Below are 22,712 nucleotides of genomic sequence, written 5' to 3' on the forward strand. Positions count from 1 at the left end.
ACATATAAAATTACACTTATACTTTACATTAAGAAATACAATTGAAAAGCATCAGGGTCCCAGATATATTTGAGGCCTTCAAATTTTATTATCAGCATACTACTTAAAGTTTAAAATAAACTTTCTGTGTTTATTTTTATTTATTATTCCCTTTGTTATGAGCTGTACTGTGTCTCCTTCCAAATTCCTATGTTGTATTCTTAGCCCCCAATTCACTTCAAAGTGTGGCTGTATTTGAAGATAAGGCCCTTAAAAAGGTAATTAGGTTAGAATGAGGTCATTAGGGTCTGCCAAAATTCAGTATGCCTGATGACTTTATAAGAAAAGGAGATAAGGACACAGACAGGTACAGAAGGGAGACCATGTGAAGACACAAGGAGAAGGCAGCCATCTACAAGCCAAAGAGAGAGGCCTCAAAGGAAACCAACCCTGCCAACACCTTGAACTCAGACACATAGGCTCTATAACTGTAAGAAAATAAATTCCTGTTGTTTAAGCCATCCAGTTACGGTAGCCTAAGCAAACTAACATACCTTTCAAATATGTTTAAAAACACAAATACAATAGTTGTGGATTAACGTCGTATTTAAGAATATAATCTCTCTCTTATACATCTATTCCTATAGGGAAATAAGTCTTGATTTACGTTTTTAATTAACTTAGCTCTTCACAAATCTTTGCCTTAAGTAAAATGCCACTGTCCTAAAACCTGGCCACTTTTCTCTACTGACCATTAATTCAGGGTGATATATTCTTACTTACCCTTGCTTGGAAGGGTATAATGGAGTGGTTAAAGGTGCAGACTCTGGAGCCAGGTTTCCTGGGCTCTCAGTGTGCTTCATCACCAACTGTGTGACTGTGGACCACATTTTTCTCAGTTTCCACATCTAATACATTACCTGACACAGGGCTGCTCAGTGACTCTTTTTTCTAATGAATACACTCTTAATCTGTGGGTATGCAAATACGTCAACCACATAAGATGTTGTACTGCTTCCAAAGTGTGAAGTCTCACAATTTGGAGGTTCCAAGATGATTTGGGGTGAGTCATTGAGATGCCCTTAAGGACACAATCATATAGAGAAATTCTTTCAATTTTATTTACATACTGCTGATTAATCAGGGAGAAAAGTAGCACTATTTTTCAATTCTTCTCTAATGCTTGCTGATATCTGCTTTTAATCAAGAGATTCAAGTGTCTTTAGCAGGTAATATCATAGCTAGAATATAATCACATTACATTTATTTTTAGTTATTTTTTAAAAAATTATAACAGGTCCTAGTGCTTTTCCCATTAATGGTAATAAGAAAATGTTTCTTTTAAAATACATTAAGTAAATAAAAAAAGTAGTTGACTTAAAGAAAAAATTCAGTACATAATAACAATCTGAGGCTATGGTGAAAACCAGTGAAGATAATATGCAGGTTTGGGCAACACTGATTTATATAAATTATTATGAATTATTGCGTTCATTGCATTTTAAGACAGTTTTTAAGCTATTTCTCTAACAAAGGTGACAAAAGCAATTTCTGGTGTTTCAAGTACCACCCTGTTATAATATATAGCAGTTCCAAGAATGAACTAGAAACAATATCGTGGTGATCTGGACACAACTGCTGTCTCCATTCTCTACACCAAACACTAGAGATTCCAGAAAATCCCAAGGGAGTTAGTAGGAGTCAGACACTGGAATTGGTGCACGGATCTCATTTACTCCTATCGTTATCTTCCGCTTTAGCCAGGCTTCTGCCCTCTGCAAGCTAAATATTTGGTCGAAACTTGATAATGGAGACATTGGGGCATTCAGAGTAATTTTTTCCCACCTCCACTTTTGACCAAAACTTTTCTAGGATACATTGCAATCGTTTTACCACCAGTTTCCTTTGTTGCCTTTCAGATGCTCTAAAAGATTAGTTATAACTACTGACAACACGAGGAATACAATTAGACTTCCATATTTTAAAATAATTGTATATTACTCTGCCAGATGGTAAGAAGCTAAATTCCAACGTTAAGCTTAGAGCATAATGAAAACCACTACGGAGAGCCTCCCGTCACGTGACTTCCTTAAACCCTTGCGCGTAGGCACGCTAGCGTCGTGACGTCATTGGACGTGCGGACGTCGGCGGGCAGCGGCTCGTCTTCTGTGTTCTCTCTGTTTCCAAAAGTCTGGTTGGAATCTGTTCGCCCGACCCTAGTCGCGGCATCTTGAAGAAAATCGAGTCACCCGGGCGATGGCGCGTTCGCATCTCGAGACCTTCTCCTGATGCTTTTGTCGCGCGGGGGAATGTGGACTCTTGCAGGGCAGGGCTGGTGGCGCGGACTCGGGCTCGCGGCACAGGTTACGCGGGATGCCTCTCGGGGGCTGCCCTGGCCTCCCTGCGCGCGGACTCGCGGGGCTGCTGGCGAGTCCTGGAGTCTGGGCAGGCTCTACAGTTCTGCAGAGCGAAAGGTGATCGCCCCTTGATTTCTCATGTGCCATGTATTAAAAATTGGAAGGGTGCTTCTTACGAATTTGGAGATTTGAAGGGCTTCCTAAGACGATCTGTGAACGCAGGTTGCGATTCTGTATAGGAGGCGGAGCTGGGAGCACACGCGCCCCTGGAGTTTCTGGATTCGCCACCGCTCACCGGTGTGACCTTGGACAAGTCACTTTCTCTGTGGTCTCCCGTGTGATGTCAGTAACTAATTCGTTGTTTATGCGAGGCACTGGATTGATCGGTTGGCATGTATTACTTTAATACCCTCCAAATCCTACTGAGGAAGCTGATAGTATAACCTTCGTTTTCTTGAAATTTATTAGCCATGTGACCTGGGCAAGCTACTTGACCTTTCTGTAAATGTTTCTATATTTGTTAGATGATACCCTAATAACACATCGACAGCTTTTTTGTGAGGATTGCACAGTGGAAGGCATAAACTTTTTCCTCCAATACCTAGAGTATAAGAAGTGATGGGTATGCCTTAGCTTCTGTTGTATTTTACGTCAGCCAAAGCAAACTCGTGTAATTCTGACTCTGTTCTTGTGGTTGGAGAAGGTGGGGTTTGAGCAATTCTAAAAACTACACTATCTGATAACTATGAAGAGATATAATTTAGAAGAAAAGTGCAGTAATTGATTGCAAGTTCTGAGTAACTTGAAAAAATAAGACTTTACATAAAATTAATTCCTTTTGCCCATTTCTAAAATGTGGAATTTAAGATGAATTTATATTGCAATTAAAAACTCTTAAATATGATGCAGTCCTGTGTGGCTCTTGAGGGTGAGGATGGGAGGGGAACTAACAGGGCAAACAAATCAGGTTAGTTCTGAAGAATTAGTGTCATATTTTTGCACCGTTATTGTCTGCCTTGTACAGGATCATTTATAAAAAAGGAAACGTAAAGCTTACGAAAACGTTTGTCATTGTAATTTCATGAGATTTTTTTGTTTTTTGCTTATTGTAAGATAATGATTTCATTAGAAAAATGTTGAGTACAAAAAAACCTGACATTTTACTTGAATACCAATTTTTTAGCAGTTTATAATGACTGTAAAAATTAAGGAAGATGAGTGTAACTAAAAATCAGGAGTTAAGTTTTAAAATATTTTTTGAATTTCGTTATTAAATAAGAGCTTTTTTTCTTGCAGATGTGATCTTTTTCCCTGTTCAGAGAAGTCGCTGAGTGACAAAATAGTACCTAAATTAAAACTCTTAAGACTCAACTAGGAACACAGATTTTTAAATAGACCTAACTGGTGATTAAATATGTGGTGCCTGCAGAGGATTTCCTTTCTTTTTCAGCTTTTCTGTAGCTTTTTTGGCCTCTAGGGGTTTTGTTAGACTATGTGCTCAAAGGCAGTTCATGAATTCTAGGTATCTTATGTTCTCCTTTCATGAAAATTCAGTTCTTCATTGACCCTCTTATTGATAGAAATATAAAGGACTTTTATTTAACTGTGTAGTGACCTTTTTAAAATGAAACTAACATATTCAGTGAGTCATATTATAATTTATTGCTTATGAATGTAGCCATATGTGATTTTATTGTTAGAGTAATATAAACAATATAGATGCTATAAATGAAGTTTTTCAAAGAAGACTAAAATAACAGTCTTTGAATTAATATACTTATTTCATATTTTGTGAAATTTATAATCATAATATTTCTCCTCTCTAGGAAAGAATTGACATGTCTAGATTCCCTGTTGAAAATATTAGAAATTTCAGTATCATTGCTCATGTGGATCATGGAAAAAGTACTTTAGCTGACAGACTCCTGGAATTAACAGGTATTTTCATTTTATATTATATACTTGATTGATGGTAATGAATAATTGATAATTACTTTTACCATACTTTTAAAATTTGATTTTAATTTTGTGTGCAGTATTGTTTCTTTTTAAAAACCCGAATAAATAAATATGTGTTTCTACTTATAGGGACAATTGATAAAACAAAGAATAATAAGCAAGTTCTTGATAAATTACAAGTGGAACGAGAAAGAGGAATCACTGTTAAAGCACAGACAGCATCTCTTTTTTATAATCATGAAGGAAAGCAGTACCTTTTAAATCTCATTGATACACCAGTAAGTTTAATATTAATTTTGTCTCCATTGTTAAAAGACAGCCTTAATAATGTAAACAGATCCTTGTTTAGTTTTTGAACTGAGCCGTTAAAACACCTAACTTGCTTTTTGTTTTCGCATTGTTCTTTGGTTAGGGTAAATTGTTTCACAAGTGTGAACTAAACAGAAGAAACTTACTTTTTTATCAGGTGGAACCAATAGATTTGCTATAACTCCTTCCTAAAAAAATTGTAGCTAACATTTAGAGGTATCAATATTTTTTGTTTCTTAGGGCCATGTTGATTTTAGTTATGAAGTATCCAGATCCCTCTCTGCTTGCCAGGGTGTTTTACTTGTGGTTGATGCAAATGAGGTAGGTACTTTTAATTTTCTATCATGTGACATACTGTTTGGTTATTTCAAGATGTTTTCCTTAAACTGTGTTTTGGAAATAGAATTTTTATGTTTAAAAAGTAAGGTTTATTGTATCACTTAACCAAAGTCATATGTTTGGGTCCTGTAAATATAAAGTTTTATTACACTAAATAATTTTTGTGAAGTAGACTGCTTCATATTTTAAAATTTTTAAGCTGATCAGAGGAATTATTCAATTACATATTTTTTTAATCCTCACCTGGGGATATGCTTATTGATTTTAGAGAGAGAGGAATGGGGAGAGAGAAAGAAACATCAGTGTGAGAGAAGAGAAACATAGATTGGTTACCTCCCATATGTGCCCTGACTGGGGATCCAGTCCACAACCTAGGTATGTGCCCCCACCGGGAATTGGGCCCTCAGCCTTTTGGTGTATGGGACGAAGCTCTAACCAACTGAGCCACCCGGCCAGGGCTGTTCAATTGTATTTTTTGTTGAAGTATGTCATACATATATCTTACCAAAAACCTCAATTTTTAACAGTTTTTAATCTGAGTTTTCCATATCAATTTTTAGCAAAACTGGAAAATATTTATTTTGGAGGCCGTTTTGGGTAATTTTAAGGTAATAAACATGGGCAGTATTAGGTATAAAGAAATATGCCAATGACATTACCATCTTGTTTTGTGTTATAAACAGTCCTTGGACACCTATTCAAGAGATAACCATATAAGAGCTATGATATGCTATTTAAAATAAGCTTTTGATATATTCATTTTCTCACAAATTATTCATTCAAAATCCAGAGATTTTTTTTGTTGTTGTTGTGTTAAACATTCCTTGATTCTGTCAGGGAAAGCCAACCTCTACCTTATTCTTATATACATACTACTGGGCTTTATAAACTATATCACTTGACTGTTCCCTGTAGTAGGTTTTCATGACCTTGAGGGTCTGTGTCACCTTTGTGTGTCTAATGCCCAACACAATTTCCTCCAATAAATGCTCCCTGAAGTGAAGGAATTTCACAAAGAATAATCTATTGATGGAAGTATAGATACCATAGTTTGCCTTGCACTTCTGCTTTTGCGGATGTGTGGAATAGTCTTGAATTATAAGTTTTGTGCAAGATGGTAGAATCAGCATCTCAGTATCCCATGTCTTGATTTTCCAGGGTATTCAAGCGCAAACTGTAGCAAACTTCTTTCTTGCCTTTGAAGCGCAGCTCTCGGTAATTCCGGTTATAAACAAGGTAATTACAATGAGACTATGGTATTTATTACTTTACTTTCTAAAAGCAAATTTAGTGTTTGAATATCAAGTGTACTATTTTTTTTTATATGAGGGACCTCACTATTTATTAAATATATCATGGAATTTCTTTGAATTGCATGTGAAAGGATTGTAACTCATATTCCTGTAATCTTGCATGCAGTTGAGAAAATAGTTACCCTAAATTACATGGAGTAATGGAGGGCTATTTCTGTAGGAAAGGATGCATGTGGGACAGCTAAAATATATCCGTTACACTAAACTGTGTATGTGTAGAAAAAAGGAGCTTGTGATCTACATGTTATACATGAAATACAAAGTCCCTACAGAAGGTATCCAGTCATATCATATGAAAAATAGAGACATTTATTGAAGAAGATACAGGAAACATTGTACATTGCACAGTGATGTTTCGGTCCCCTTCAAAGTAGGCACCTTGGGACCTCACACAGTTCTCCCAATTGCCCTCAGCTGCCCTGTTATATTTTCCTGAATCTCATTGACATGCTGAAATCTCTTCTTTTTCAAAGGTGATTTTAGTTTTGGGAAAAGCCAGAAGTCGCAGGGTGCCAAACCTGGGCTGTAGGGAGACTGAGTCACCTGAGTGATTTGATGTTTCACCAGAAAACTAGGCACAACACGTGATGCATGAGCAGGCATGTTGTTGTGATGAAGCTGCCAGTCACCAGTTGTCCATAGCCGTGTCCTTCACAATCATCCGAATAGTTTCCGTAGAGGAATGTTCAAGCTTAATGCAAAATTTGATGCGATTTGTTGCTCCGCTCTATCATTTTGAATGCAATGGCCATACAGTACACATGCTCTTAATGGTGTCTACCACCCCCACTGCCTAGTTCATCATTGTTCATTCACGTGCATTCCATTCCACTCTCCTTGGCTGTTAAGTTACATCAATGTTGCACAAACCATTTTCATTATATTAACAATGGATCGACCTATTCTGGACAGACCTCATATAACGGTTAAGTACGAAACTAAGCACTGTGAAAAAGTCTGTTATTTTTTCAAATAATAAATTAAGAAACGTAATTTAAAAATCTGTACTGCATTTAGTATATTTTTTGATATTGGAGTTAAGTTTAAAAGAACCACTGCTGACCCATAGGTAAGACAGTTTGTTGTTGTAAATTACATATAACTTACTAAATTTGTTTACATGGTGTTAACTGTTAAGTTGTTATTGAGCTCTTCTGATCTCAATAAGTATATAATTGCCTGAATTTTTTTGCATACTCTGCAGTGTGCCCTCTGTTTTTCAGTGGCCATGTTTATTAAAATTGTATTTCGTATCCCTAGATTATTTTAATACTTTTGAAAGAAAAATTATTGAGGGGCCAGTTACGCTTTTAACTACCTCCAAATACTTTAATTTGTAATACACTCTATTTTTATTAAACTAAGACAATGAATTCCCTCTTTTTTTTTTTAAGATAGATCTGAAGAATGCTGATCCTGAAAGGGTTGAAAAACAAATTGAAAAGGTGTTTGATATTCCAAGTGATGAATGTATTAAGGTAAAATACTTTTTTACCCCCAAGACTTTTTGAAAATCTCAGATAATTGGCCTAAGTGAAATTTCAGAGTAGCCTATTTGATAACCCATCATTATATAGTGTTTTTATAGTTTTAGAAAGTTCTTTTTATTAATATTTCATTTGATCCTCACCAAAAATTCTTATTACATGGTTATGACAGATAGAAATTATTCTTGTGATACAGTTGAAAGAATGAACTCAAAGATTTTATCACTTTTTAAGATTACAGATCTGGTTAGCCAGTGTGCAAGGACTAAAATGTAGGTCTTCTAACAAGGCATTGCAATATTAGTTTTTGTATGCCCTTTTGCCTCTGTGGAAATAATTTCTTTGAAGAGCAGGTTCAAACTAATTTCAAGGCATTTGTATTCTTAGAATTGACAAATAACTTTTTTTTAAATAAAGAGCTAGCTAGAGTAATAATTTTAGAACATAATAGATTTTATGTCAAAGTTGATACTATTTTAAATTTGAATTTTTAAATTTAATCTTTCTAATGCTGGTTTGGCTGTTAAATAGCCACAGCCAAACTGTACTAAACTACATGCTTGTGTAGTGAGTATGTCAGTGCTCAGTGCAACATTATAATGTTTAGCTTTCACTTTCAATCTTGTTTAATTTTTGCAAAAGCAAATTTCAAGTGATGAGTTTTTTGTTTGTTTAATCTAACACAGTGGATGATTACATTTAAGTTGGTAATGACTGAAAAAGCAATCATTTTTTTTCTTGATCATACATACACCCACACACACAGAGAACTCAATGGTTTTCTAATATGAAGAGGACCTATTATAAGGCAGTCCTGAAATTTTGGTTTCGTAACTTGGATTCATATATTAAAGTTTAATGAACTATTCTAATTTTAATACATCTTTACAAAATTCATTCAGATACTTGGTATGTGCTAGCTAGCACTAGGGGCACAAGAGTGAACAGACAAGATCCCATCTATTGTGTTTTCTTTCTACTTGGGGGGCAGTCATTAAAAAAGTAAAGAAGTAAGTATATTAATTATTGAATGAGACAGATGTTGTCAAGGAAATTCATTCAGCAGCTTGTATTGTTTCAGGTGGAATACCATAGTTAACAATGGAAAAAAATAGTTACGCAGAGTAACTTAGGGAAGTCCTCTCTGATGGACTAAGCCCTGAAGAAATTAAGACTTGTGACAATTGCCTTCTAGGAAGAGGAAAGAGTATATGGAAAGGCTTGACATGTTTGGCAAGGGTTGACATATTTAAGGAACAAAAGGGAGGCAATTTAGATGAGATGGCTTTGTAACAGTAGGTGGGAATTAAGTTATGCCAGGACTCTTGCTGTACAACAGAGTTATAAAATCATTGTAAGACAGTGAAAGGATTTTAGAGCAAGAGAGGAAGTAAACTGGTTATTCAGGCTGCCTTACAGAGAATGGATTGGAAAAGAGTATGAAGAGATGAAGGCAATCAGCTTGCAGTTAATAGCTCAGGTACAAAATGGCGGTGGCTGGGTATGTGATGGTGATGTTGGAGAAGTGGGCGAATTTGATGGATGTTTTGCAATATAATACAGTTGCTTGTGTGTTCCATGTCAGGAAGTGAAATAAAAGGAAGAATCAGGGAGCTCTGGGTGTGAGCATCTAATCCAATATTCATATTAAAATGGAGACGGCCTGTGGAGAAATAGCTATAGGGGAAAGTAAAAAGCTCTGTATCGGACATAGGTTTGAAACGCCTGTTACACATCCAAGTAGAGGTAATTGCATAAATCTATAGTTCAGGCATTCATAGAGAGGGCTGGGTCAGAGACGGATGTATAGGAGTTATTAGCATGTATATGCTAGTGACGTCATGGAAATGGATGCAGTTTCCCCGCGGGGAAGTGCAGATAGAGAAGTAGTCCTGGGAGCCAGACCACATTATTGAGTAAGCACCTTAGAAGGGTTAGAGAAAGTGTGATTCAGAATAGACGTGTGGGAGGATTGAGTTTTCAGGAAAGTGGGAATGATTCTCAGGTTGTAACAAGAGAGGAGGCAGAGAGGATGCAGTTGGCTTTGTATATATGGATAAGGAGGTTTTTGATGTTTTCTGTTTCCTTAAATGGGACACAAAGTTGTTAGCAGAGAGAGGGAACAATGTGTAGATTGAAGGAAGATGGGGTGCATTACCTTACTGGCTGTGGTGATGTGAATTTACTAGGGGATTCATCCTGGAATTGCCAAGAAGTGTTTACATAGTGAGATCTGTGGTCGTGAATTCACAAGAAACTAGCCAGACCAATTACTTGATTTTTCTCCCGTTATGTGAAGCTGCTCTGGTTATAAGCATAGAAAAGGCATATAGTTAGACACAGTCATGGTTGAGGTTTTACCATTTGCTTATCAGAGAGAATAGAAAGTGGCTGAACAATGATTGTAAATAGCGGACCTTGGAGTCTCAGCTGGAAAAGAGGGAGTGGAGGACTAATGGATAGGTTTAAAAAGTCACCCATTCAGTGGATTAGAGGTTGTAATCTTAAAGGATTGTTCAGACAAAGTACTAGAGTCTAAAACAGTGAGTGGTTCTCCTTAGGGATGAGTTTTGCACCCCAGGAAACATTTGGCAATGTTCTGAAGCATTCTTTTGTTGTCACAGTGAGGGGTAGGTGCTACTGGTGTCTTGTGTATAGGTGGGATTCCATGGATGCTGTTAAATACCCTACACAGATTATGCCCCAAAACAGAGTTATTCAGCCCCAAATGTCTTTGTTTCTGAGTTGGAAAGCTGATCTAGACTGAATTGGGAGAGTAAGAGGTGGTATTCAGGGACTGATTTCGAAATCAAAATTTCAGAGACAGAACAATTACTGGTGATGGCAAAGGCCAGTTATGCACATGCATTTTGAGTCTTGGCTTTTTTCAGTGTAAGAACAATAGTAATAATATGCCTTATATTACCTGTGTGCTATCCACACATATAGTTTATTTTGTCCACATGACAACCGATTTAGGCAAAATTTGAATAATTGCTTTATTCATTAGATGAAAACCTTGAAGCTCAAAGAAATATGTGTGGGTCAAAGTCATACATTCCATGCAGTCATGACTGTTACCTAGAATTTTTGAACTCTTAGTCCACTACTCTTACAACACCATAATCAGAATCCTCTTGGAATGTAATCCAAGAACCATGGAATCACCTAACGGTGCTGCAGGAACATCTGTCAATATACTATATGCTTTGTGCTTAGCCTTTACGATGTTCTTTAAACAAATTGCTAACTGTTTGGATTCTTTATTTATTCTGCTCATAAAGCTCTGTCACCAGGATACAAGAAAGGCAGAATTTTTAATTTAAATGTTTGTCTTTTTACATATATATTTCTAGATTTCCGCTAAACTTGGGACAAATGTTGAAAGTGTTCTTCAGGCAGTCATTGAAAGAATACCCCCGTAAGTTCTTTGCTATTTTTATACTGTTTATCTTTAATAGTACAAAGACCATCAATATGATCTATTGTTTTAGTTTAGTTTAGTAGATATAGAAAATATACTCTTGTGGTAAAGAAAATTTTTTAATTTATATTTGGTAATATAGAAAGCAAATAGAGTACAGAAAAATAAGAGAAAAAATGACAGGGATCTTTTAACAGTGTAATAAGGAGACTTGAATGCATTGACAATTCCTGTTCCTTGCTTTATACTGAACAAATATATTTCATTAATTTTACAAGTGATTTTAAAACAGTTATTTAAAACTTGAGGTTGAATTAAAACATATGAAAATAGACATTATACCTTATTTTATAGAAAGATCTTTTTATTTTGGCTGTCAGTTTTCAGTCTTTCTCAAGGACTAGAATAAATTAAGCATAGTATTTGAGTTAAAATAGACATTTTATTATTACAGTTTTAATTTACTATGTGTGTATTTACTTTTTACTTATTTTTTAATAGTCCTAAAGTGCATCGCAAAAATCCCCTGAGAGCTCTGGTATTTGACTCCACCTTTGACCAGTATAGGGGTGTGATAGCCAGTGTAGCATTATTTGATGGAGTGGTCTCAAAAGGAGATAAAATTGTATCTGCACATACTCAAAAGACATATGAAGTTAATGAAGTAGGAGTTCTGAATCCTAATGAGCAGCCAGCTCATACACTGTAAGTATTCTACAGTAGTAATGAGAATATACTTGTATGTTTTTGTCTCATCCTGTCTTAGCTTGGTATACTTAGAATAATCCTAATATGGAGACTCAGGGAAAAACAAAACAAAACTTGATTTTTTAATGCAACTACCTAATGAATAAATTTTTGAGAGGAATGTAATGTGTGAAGGATAGTAGAAATTTGATATATTTTTATGCCTTTTATCTAGTCATAACTAATTTTGTGATCCAGGTTAGGTAGGATTCTATATTGATGTCTTTGAGGAGACAACAAGTTTCCTCATCCGTATCCATGTTCATAGAGTGTCATTTTGACATTTAATTTTTTATCATTAGATTTTCATTATAAAAGTAGTGAAGAAAATGTCAAATTCTTTCCTTTAGTGTAGAATTCATGGCAGAACTTTGATTGACTAGACTTCTTTCATGTGGGGTTAGCAAGGTAATGTGCATTGGAAAAACTGAGTTCTGAGCTCACTGGTAAATATTTGAATGCCTACACGATCAGTAGCCCAGATACTGATGAGATAGATTACCTTGGACACATAGTTGGAGCTTTCTATGGTCTTTTGTTTTTTTTAATCTATAAAAATTAAGATACTGAAAAAGGTGACTATATGGGTCACACTTGATAGTTTAATATTGTATGTCTAAAACTAGCACATTTTTCCCATTTCATTTTTTTAGAGTCATAAAGTAGTTTACCTTAATTTTACTCAAACATTTCTAAAGTCTGTCTATATTCTGCCATATATAACATACTGACCGTTACTTTACTGTGTTGTTATGTAGGAAATGGGCTTTTAAAAAAAACAACAAAACTAAGCTAAAACTCTGAAATCTTGTGATTTGCTCTTTTCCTACAAAAGGAACATCAAATAGATGCCAGGTTTGTTGAGAATTAGTTTATTCCTGCTTGTTTCTTTTAAAGCACATTTATAACACAATTCATAAACAGCATTTTAGACTCCAAGAAGTGTTTTATGTTTCTGTACTCACTGCTTGCACTGTGTTTACATTACATTTAGTTGGATTTTAATATGTAAAGGTGGGCAGAGCCGATGAAAAGGCCTTACTTAGCCTCATTGTTGGTAGTGGATTTTCAGGCATGGTAGGTGCTTTTGCTGATTATCCTTGGAGTTGAGAACTGATATGCAGTACTTAGCTTCAGTTTTGTTTGGAAAGTGATCATTTCCAGGAAAGGTAGAGCTTATTATGAGTATGCACTTGAAACATTAAAGTGGTAAATATTTCCATATAATAATTTTATTTAGATATGCAGGACAGGTGGGCTATCTGATTGCTGGGATGAAAGATGTCACTGAAGCACAAATAGGAGATACATTATATTTACATAAACAACCAGTGGAGCCCTTGCCTGGGTTTAAATCAGCGAAACCAATGGTATTTGCAGGTGAGGAGCCTCGCATATTCAAAGGATGAGGGTCAATTTTTTCTGTCAATTGAAATAAAAGTTACTGGAAATACTCACTTTAAATAACTAATTCCAGGATACTCTGTTTTTATGTGTGTATACTATTTACATATTAGTACTTTCATATGTATAGTAAAACTTAATGTGGGAAATAATTTCCTAATTTCTTTTAGGACTTCTTAACAAATAAGCTCTCTGATACATGGGAGAGCATCGTACTATGGATTTTCTACTTACTTCCTTAGAGAGTAGGTCGTTATATCTGAAATATTTTCTAATTTATTACTGTGTACCTTCCCCTTAGCTGGGCTTTCTTTAATATTGTACTAGGGTAGACATGGCGAGAAGAGTGGCGCCTCATCATGTATGTATAACTTCACAAACTTTTACTGCTGTGTGGAATTACAGACATTTGGAAAAGGAAGACCCGATTGAAAGTCATCAAGTTACTCCGTGCTGGGTGTCCATTCAGACCTTGTTTTTCTCCCTTAAGTATCTCTCATTGGGAATTGTGAACTTTGTTTATACCCATAGTTAGGCAAAGTCGGTCATTTGGATTTTGGAGGACTTGGGAGGTAAGGCTCTGAGGTGTCAGATGAAAGAGAATCTGATGAATCAGTAACTTCATAAATTTTGTCAGTGAATTGAAAACTGCAAAATGTATCTTTTGTTTTAACGGATAATGTTGTAGAGAACTAAGAATTCAGTATAGTTTCCATTTCTGCTCATTTGTGGTTGTGGAATGTTTCAATTTTTTTTTTCTTGAAATAAACACAATGTATTTTCCTAGGCCCAATTCCCACTGTTCCATTTTCCTTAAATTTTTGTAAAATCATAAAAAGATCACTAGTGGTATGAATCCAGTTGAAAATTCATTAAGGCTATGAGACTTGCAAGATACTTTAAAGTCAGTGTAACTGAACAGTCATAGTTTTTAGCAAACTAATATTTTAGTGAATGAAACATAAGAAAACTTTTCACATGTGATAATTAGAAATTATTATATCCTTAGGAATGTACCCAGTAGATCAATCTGAATATAATAACCTGAAGAGTGCTATAGAAAAACTGACTTTAAATGATTCCAGTGTGACAGTTCATCGGGATAGCAGCCTTGCTCTAGGCGCTGGTTGGAGGTAAGATTCAATTACATTGTAGGGTTCCATGTTTATTGAAAAGTAAAGTTTAAATGGTTTATTACTCTTGAACATTTCTGAAGATAAGTTTTGTGTTAGTGTAAAGTGAAATAAAATAATATCTTCCCTATTTCACAATGTGGATTCATATTCTGTAGGCAAGTTTTATAGCAATTTTAAGTAGATTACCAATGCAACATTGGAATCTTACTTAGTGAAATTATGCTAGCATTTAATTACGATGTGAAGTGCTTGAATGACTTGATTCCACCCCTTCCCCACAAAGTAACAATATAGAGCCCTTGGAAGTAAACATTTTGGAGTTTGGCTTTTTCTCCCCAGATTGGGCTTTCTTGGACTTTTGCATATGGAAGTTTTCAACCAGCGACTAGAGCAAGAATATAATGCTTCAGTTATTTTGACAACACCTACTGTTCCATACAAAGCTGTTCTTTCATCGGCAAAACTGATAAAGGTACTGTTGTGAATCAGGATGCAAAAGAAAACTAAATGTGTGCATGTATATGCAGAATGCTAGAGAAACTTGGTACCTCATTAGCTCACTACCTATTAAAACTAAGTATTTCTTGCTTAATAGCAATAAAATTGAATTACCTTATGGAGAAACTGTGAAAGAAATAATTTATGCAGCATTTTACTTGATAAAATATCCATGTTGTCAATACTAGTGTGTTACTGAATTAGTAATGAAAATACTGTTCTAAATCCAGAGCAAAGATAATGAATGTATTTTTGGGTGTAAGTAATTTATCTTACTGAAAAATGAAGCATTCATTCCTATTTGACTAGGAAATTTTAGATTTTAAGTTAATGATAGAGACAATACTGTATTCCAACTAAGTGGTAATATGTCTAAAGAAATAATAACTTTGGCATCTGTATTTTCCAACAAAATTAACTTAGGAAACTGATTATATTGACTTATATATTGACTTATTAATAGATTAAAATGTATTATTAATGTCATATTTTTCTAAATAGTACATGAAATATATTTAGTAAATGTGTATTACCAAAATATATTGCTTGTTAAATGATACAGTTGGAGGGTTTTTAAAACTAAAGCATATTAAGATAATCTAACTTTTAGGGATTCTGTTGTTTTTATTAATTCCAACAACTTCAATAATAAAATAAATTTTAACATACACTTTAAAACATGGTAATTTATTAAGATTCCTTGTTAACTGTTGGTGATATTTCTTATTTTAGGAATACAGAGAAAAGGAAATTACAATCATCAATCCTGCACAGTTCCCTGATAAATCAAGTGTGACAGAATACTTGGAGCCAGTTGTTTTGGGCACCATTATAACACCAGATGAATATACTGGAAAAATAATGATGCTTTGCCAGGTAAATGTAATACAATTTAATATAAAAGTAAAATTTTGTCCTCTCAAGCAGTTTTGAAAGATTCCCTTGAATTTTAACAAATTTTCATAAAGATCTGTATCTACATACACATATACAAATAAGAGATACCTATCTGTATGTGGATATAGGTAAATACACTTTAAAAATTTGATTTCAAATAAAAACAGAGCCAGAGTTTTGACCAACTTTGTTAATTTACTATTTTAGCCCAAAGGAAATTTTAGGCTTATCATGAGTAGATAAAAGTGTAATTTCTTTTAGATTTTGAGTATTTGATATTGAATATAGTTTGAAATGCAATAGTAATACTTGACAGACCTTTAATTGCAATGTGTTTTCCATTTTGCTTTAGTTCTCACCATATTGTAATAAATGATTTATTTCAAGTACTCAATATAATCATAGTCCTCAAAAATACCTATTTGAAATACTCTGACATATATTGGAAAGGATTCTTAAATGATGACTAATGGACTTGAATTTTAATTCTTTTATCACATACTAGATTATAACTCTGGTCAGTCAGTTTCACTGGACCTATGTTTGTTTATTTGTAAAATAAGTAATTAGAATTTTGACTTTATCTGTAGCTACATTTGACTCATTGTTAAATGAAATACTTAATATTTAAAAAGATAAAATTGTTAAATACAAAGGATTAAAACCTTTGGTGTATACTGTCACTGAAATACAGAATGGTTCTCCCTATATTATAAATATTGCTTGCAAGTTTTTACTAGACCATTAAGGAAATATTCCTTCATTTTGTCCACTCTATTAACATTTGTAAGGAAATATTTAAGTTGGTAATTGACATCTGACTATATTCATTTCAAATCATTATTTGAATAGACGATCATTAAGCACATTTTATTCTGCCCTTTTTAGGCTCGAAGAGCAGTTCAGAAGAATATGATGTTTATTGATCAAAATAGAGTTATGCTTAAATATCTCTTACCTTTGAATGAAATTGTGGTGGATTTTTATGATTCTTTGAAATCTTTGTCTTCTGGATATGCTAGGTAAATATTTAATGGGCCATTCAGATAACCTGAACAATTTTTTTTGAAATGCAGACCAGCAAGAGTATTTAATCTCTTCTTTGTATTTTGCATAGTACTTAATATATTATGCTTAATGACATTTGTTGAAGAGAGAATTTTTAGCAGCACTTTAGACAGTAATCTGGCTTTAGAGAGTATTACTATCGCCTTGCAACCTTTGTGGTTTAGAAATGAAAGATACTTGTAGCTCTAGGTACTGGCTTCCTTTAAAATTATGATAGTAGGAATACATATGTTCCATGTTCTTGTTCCTAATTGAAAAGACATGTAAGCATAATTGAAATTTTATTAGACTGTTTTCTAAGTTAGATCTGTTTTGATTAGCATTGTAAGCTTTAACCAGATTATGGTTGTATCTTACCATAAATAGGTGGCCCTAAATGCTTATATTTGCTGGATTAGGCTGTGTTCTAAACATTTGTATGCACTAGGTCCTGTTGAAGTGCGTTACATGCATTAACCTATTTCATCCTCAAAAAAACCCTGTAAAAGTTCAGACTGAAGAACTGTATCTGAAATCCCTAAGTCTCATTCATTAATGGCTGTTTGTCAATGCCACAGAATTTATTTAACTGGAAATAGAAAACTAAACAGAAACCCAACCTAGGAATTTGAGAACGGCCCATTTGTATGCGATAATATTTACAGCCGGCCAGCCATGGGGAGGGAACATTGGGAAGAAAGTGACATTTGCCTTCAATTACCTGTTTTCCGAGTCTAGCTTACCCATCTCATTTCCTTCCCCTTTAGAGCAGTTCCCCTGACTTTGCTCCTCATCTCATAAAAGTAAAGATGGTGAGGTTTATCCTGTTCTGTGATCATTTAGATCTATTCATCTGAAATGTATATGTAACATTTTGATGGAAAGTTAAATCTTTTGGGGGAGGTATAGTGGTGTATGGAAAAAAAGATGATTTGAAAAGAAAAAAATGTAATGTTTTGGGAAGTATAATCTTTATCTATTAGTTGCACATTTTTCCTTGTCAGTTTTGATTACGAAGATGCAGGCTACCAAACTACAGAACTTGTGAAAATGGATATTCTACTGAATGGAAATCCTGTAGAGGAGCTAATAACTATTGTACACAAGTAAGTTGAATAGAAACTAATCATGGAATGTGAAAGTAACCCCTGTTGACATATTTTTATTTAGTTACTGGTTGCTCTATTTTATTTGACAGCTCCATTTTGAAAACTTAAAGGTAAATAATTAAATTTCCCTAAGTACTAGTTTTTTCTTCCATTCTTTTTCCATGCTTTTTCAAAAGTAAAACATAAAAGGAGAAGAGAGTTATGATAGTCAAAAAGAATAGTGTCATAGGAAGAAACGTTTCTTGTTTGAGATAAGATAAATGTTTTTTAAACTTTATGATCAGTTTAGAATTGAGAATAAAGTTTTTTATCTTCATAAAAATTTATAATACTGAAAAGTGAAATACCCTAGATGTTCAAGAAATAGCAGATAGCAAATTGTACTTTAATTAAAAGTAAATTATGGAGCATTTGTATTATTTGTTTTAAGCCATTAAGACTATATTGTGGATTATTATTTAGTGACATAAATGTGCTTATTAAATAAAATGATGCAATAAACTGTAATCCACACTGTAAAATAAAACCAATATATCTATATAGAAAAATAACTAGACAGATATGTTTAACATAACCATTTATAATGTTTAACAGTGGTTTTATATGGGTGAGGGAAAGAGGCATCAAGAATAGTTTTTATTCTCTGGCATGTTTTTCTATGTTTTCTGTATATCATGTTACTTTTGCAGTCAGAAAAGTTGTTGATTCAGAATGATGTTTATGATGAATGAGGTCAATTTGAACATCCTTAAGGAATCACCTTTTCATTGATTATACATACAGACTTGAAAGGATCTTAAGAAAGTTAACTTAAACTTATTTAGTATCAGTGAATACTTGAATTTTCTGATTCAGAGACAAAGCACATACTGTGGGCAAAGCCATATGTGAACGTCTGAAGGATTCTCTTCCCAGGCAGCTGTTTGAGATAGCAATTCAAGCTGCTATTGGAAGTAAAATCATTGCAAGAGAAACGTGAGTTGAAATTTCTTTTTTTTTTTCCTAGTTGGTTTTGGAAATGATATACCTAGAGAATGAAATATTGAAAAGATTAACTTAACATTGTCCAAAGCCAGTGATTTTCAGTCAGTGTGCCATCCAGTTTGAATGAATCCAAATTATACCTTTTTTTAGTCAGATCAGCAAAAAAAAATGTATTTTCTGGTGTGCTGCAGAATTTTAGTAATTAGTGTATGTGTGCCGTGAGATGAAAAAGGTTGAAAATTGCAAGTCTAAGCTTCATTACTACTTGTAGAAAAAAATTAATCTGTCTTAATTACACTAATTTAAGTGACGAGTATTACTTTTAATTATTTATATAACACTTTTGGGTAACACTACTTACATTTATTAACAGAATGTATTAAGTTTGAGAAATTGCTTTATTTCTACTTATCAAATGACTTGAATTTCCTGGGTAAGAAATTTCTGTAAAGTTTTTATGGTTTTATCCCTTCAAGTAGATTATGAACTAATAGGAACTGAAACTAAAAAGGTTTTGGATATACTCTTCCAAAAGACAAAACTAAGAAACAATTTTTACTTGAAACATTCTTCAGAGCTAGTCAGGTTGTAGATCAGAAAGGTGAGCCAGGAATGTAATCTCGTGTTACGATTCTGCATTCCAGAATACAGACTTCACATGTGATACAGGAGACATGGAAGATAGGCTAATTTATGTAAGAAACTGGTCTTTTTCATCATTATGATATATGTGATGTATGAATCAGGGCATTGAGTAAGCTGCTCTGCTAGTAAAGGAAGGTACAGGAAATATTTAGGAGCAATTCCTTTTGTTCCCTTGATGGTCTGTCATTTTTATGTAATCTTGGAATAAACTTTATGCCAATATTTGCAGTGAACTTAATTTTTTAATACCATTTTGCTTTAGAGTTAATTATTTTAAGCTCATCAGCTCCCAGGCATTAGGCAGAAGGGAGCTGATAAACTGGGAGCATCCTGGAAAGTACAGTTTAGAATAGTTAGCGAACGTAAGTGTGTTGGGGTAGACAATAAAGAAAATTGATTTTTATATTTTATGGAATACATAAAAATGGAGCTATTTTCAAATTTCTCACTCTTCCAAAATTCTCAGCATTATAGAAAACTAGATTAGTTTATAAGTGCTTGAATGTATATATTAAAATTTAGTTTACCCTAAAGGGAGTTTATAAAACTATTTTATATTCCTAGTCACTGTTGCCCCACATTCAGTGGAGTTTAGTAATGAAATAATAACCATTTTTACTTAATATTTTTGGAAATAGAAGAGGTTTTATTTTTAAGTTGAACCTGAACTGACCTTATATAATTCTTATAATCAGGGTCATACCCTGCTTGAATTTGGCCTCATCAATGCTACCCACAAGACTTAACCTTTTTTATCCTTAATAAATGTTGGTACTCATGTGGAATTTTTTTCTATTTTATCCCAAATATATAAAATACAAGAGTATTTGAACTACCTAATTACTTGCTTATGGTAGTTTTTTATAGGTCTGACACTATCACTGAAATCTTTAAAAAAGGTGAGACTTTGAAAATAAAGTACTTTTAAATAGAATGAGGTTATGTACTTACACAAATTTTTCTCTTTTACAGTGTGAAAGCCTATAGGAAAAATGTTTTGGCAAAATGTGTACGTATTTACCTGATAAATAATAAATCTATTTATGAATTTAAAATGAAAGGAGTATGAATATATTGGTCTCCGTTGTTGGTTTTTACAGTTCCCTTTATTTCATCTCCAAGTTCTCTTTTTAAATCAGTAAACTTCAGCTTGACTATGATAGCATTTGCATTTTGATAGTGTTCTTAAATATTTTTCATCTTAATAAAAATTTCCTTATGTGGAATATGAAGAAGGCACAGAGTCTGGCAGAAGTAAGGCCTGCTGAGTGTGGTTGGTAGGGTAATACTAAAGGTGTAATCATTTATAATTTAGGTGAAAATTCCACCTAAAATGTCATCATATGGTGTGCTTGAGTGTGACATTGAGTGTGAGAATTAACATGCCTATGATTTTGTAATAAAATATTTTAATAAAAAAGGGGCCTTATTTGTGCCAGAGCTGGTATTTTATAACAGTTATGAATATTTCACACATTTCGTTGATCTACTTTATAAGGGAAGATTTTGAAGACAATGGCTAAACAGTGGAAAAAATATGGGATTGAAATCCACCTCTCCTGCATTGGTTTGCCAAGCTTGCTAACTCGTCTATTAAAAAAATATTCCTAGCTCAGTTTTTATGAGAATCAAATGATAAATGCTGTTTAGCTAAATCTTTTGTGGACTGGCACATTTATGCCTATGCAAGTTTCTACATGAGGCTAGTTACATAATCCAGAATTTCAAGTTTTTAAAGCAGTTAAGGAGATTGATAATTCTTCCTTGACATACATAATGTAGTACTGGGTTTCCCTGTGGATCTTTATCCCATCCAAAAATAAAGCAAGCCTTTATCATTCTTGACAGTAAAAATAGGATCTGCCAGGAAGAGGAGTAGAGAGGTATATTTGCAGATGACTTCCTCATGATTCATGGGTAATAATTGTAAGGTTGTTGTATTGATGTCACGATATAATTGTATTTTTTTCCTATGGAGTGATTTGCATTTCCAATTTTTAAAATATTTTTCAGTATGGTGGTGATATTACCCGAAAAATGAAGCTTTTGAAGAGACAAGCAGAAGGAAAGAAAAAACTGAGGAAAGTTGGCAATGTTGAAGTTCCAAAAGATGCTTTTATAAAAGTTCTAAAGGCACAATCTGATAAATAATTGTGTGAAAATAAAGGGACTTTTAATAAATTAAAAATTGTGTCTCTTTTAGTTTTCCTTACAAATCTGTAATATGTTGACACAGAATGAACATTATAAAATTTGCTTGTTACTTTCAGGGTTTTCAGATACAAATAACGTATTGGCTTTTCTTTGAAAGGCAGTAGTGGGTAGATAAGAGCTTGTACACTGAAGCCATACTGCCTGGTTTCAAATTTCTGTTCCGCCATTTACTAGCAAGGTAAATTACCTGAGTGTGTTCACTCTTTAGTAAAATCAGATTTTACTATTGCTTACCTCCGTAAGTTGTTGAATGAGATAAAATGGTTAAAGAACTCAGAAGAATGCATGACACACAGTAAGTGCTCAATGAACCTTAACTATTTTGTTTTCATGCATATTTTTTCTGACATTAAAAAGGCCCCAAATTTAAGAATCTTCTAGTTCATGATAGAAAGTATTTTGAAAATCACCATGGCTATCAATTTGTTGTTAGCTGGATAAATTTATATGACATGTAAGTTATTAGGTCAAGTAACATACTACCTAGGTGTGCTTTAGTTTTTGATACAATTTTTATAAATGTTATTTTGATACTAGATGGTTTATATACAGGGGGCAAAAGTAGGTTTACAGTTGTATGTAAAATAATACAATAATAAAAATACAAGGATAAACTGTTTCAGGTGCTGAAATTGTAAAACTACTTTTTCCCTACCCTACATACATCTAAGTTAAAATAAGGGTAGGGGCTGTCTTATTTATGATAATTGAAATGCATTTGTGCAAAGTTGTAGGTGTTTGGTATTAGCAGCAGCTGTTATTTCTCACAGTTTAATCATCAGATTTCTTAACTGAGAACTAGCTTTATAGTCAGTCACTGGAAGCCACACAGACAGTAAGTGGATTTCTGCAGAGCATGTGCTC

General features: G+C 33.7%; 1 protein-coding gene across 1 annotated transcript; it reads left to right on the top strand.

Annotated features, from left to right (window-relative positions):
• The first annotated feature begins 2,120 nt into the window (after positions 1–2,120).
• On the top strand, positions 2,121–21,822 carry GUF1 (GTP binding elongation factor GUF1). Its single transcript, XM_054582129.1, has 17 exons — positions 2,121–2,453; positions 4,163–4,274; positions 4,425–4,573; positions 4,845–4,925; positions 6,102–6,179; positions 7,651–7,734; positions 11,100–11,164; positions 11,669–11,872; positions 13,155–13,294; positions 14,328–14,451; positions 14,794–14,926; positions 15,685–15,828; positions 16,738–16,871; positions 17,901–18,002; positions 18,861–18,980; positions 20,607–20,643; positions 21,648–21,822. The coding sequence occupies exons 1-17, from the start codon at positions 2,268–2,270 to the stop codon at positions 21,783–21,785; spliced, it is 2,031 nt and encodes a 676-aa protein (XP_054438104.1). The 5' UTR covers positions 2,121–2,267; the 3' UTR covers positions 21,786–21,822.
• The last annotated feature ends 890 nt before the right edge of the window (positions 21,823–22,712 follow it).

The sequence above is a fragment of the Pteronotus mesoamericanus genome, unplaced genomic scaffold (assembly GCF_021234165.1).
Source record: "Pteronotus mesoamericanus isolate MK-2021 breed Mesoamerican mustached bat unplaced genomic scaffold, CSHL_Meso_final contig_68, whole genome shotgun sequence".
NCBI lineage: Eukaryota > Metazoa > Chordata > Mammalia > Chiroptera > Mormoopidae > Pteronotus > Pteronotus mesoamericanus.

Bases quoted from the DNA above. Each gene is read 5' to 3' on its own strand.
- GUF1 (XM_054582129.1), top strand. From the start codon at position 2,268: ATGCTTTTGTCGCGCGGGGGAATGTGGACTCTTGCAGGGCAGGGCTGG. The intron at 13,295-14,327 runs GTGAGGAGCCTC...TTATATCCTTAG, and splicing joins GAAACCAATGGTATTTGCAG to GAATGTACCCAGTAGATCAA. The intron at 15,829-16,737 runs GTAAATGTAATA...TGCCCTTTTTAG, and splicing joins AAATAATGATGCTTTGCCAG to GCTCGAAGAGCAGTTCAGAA.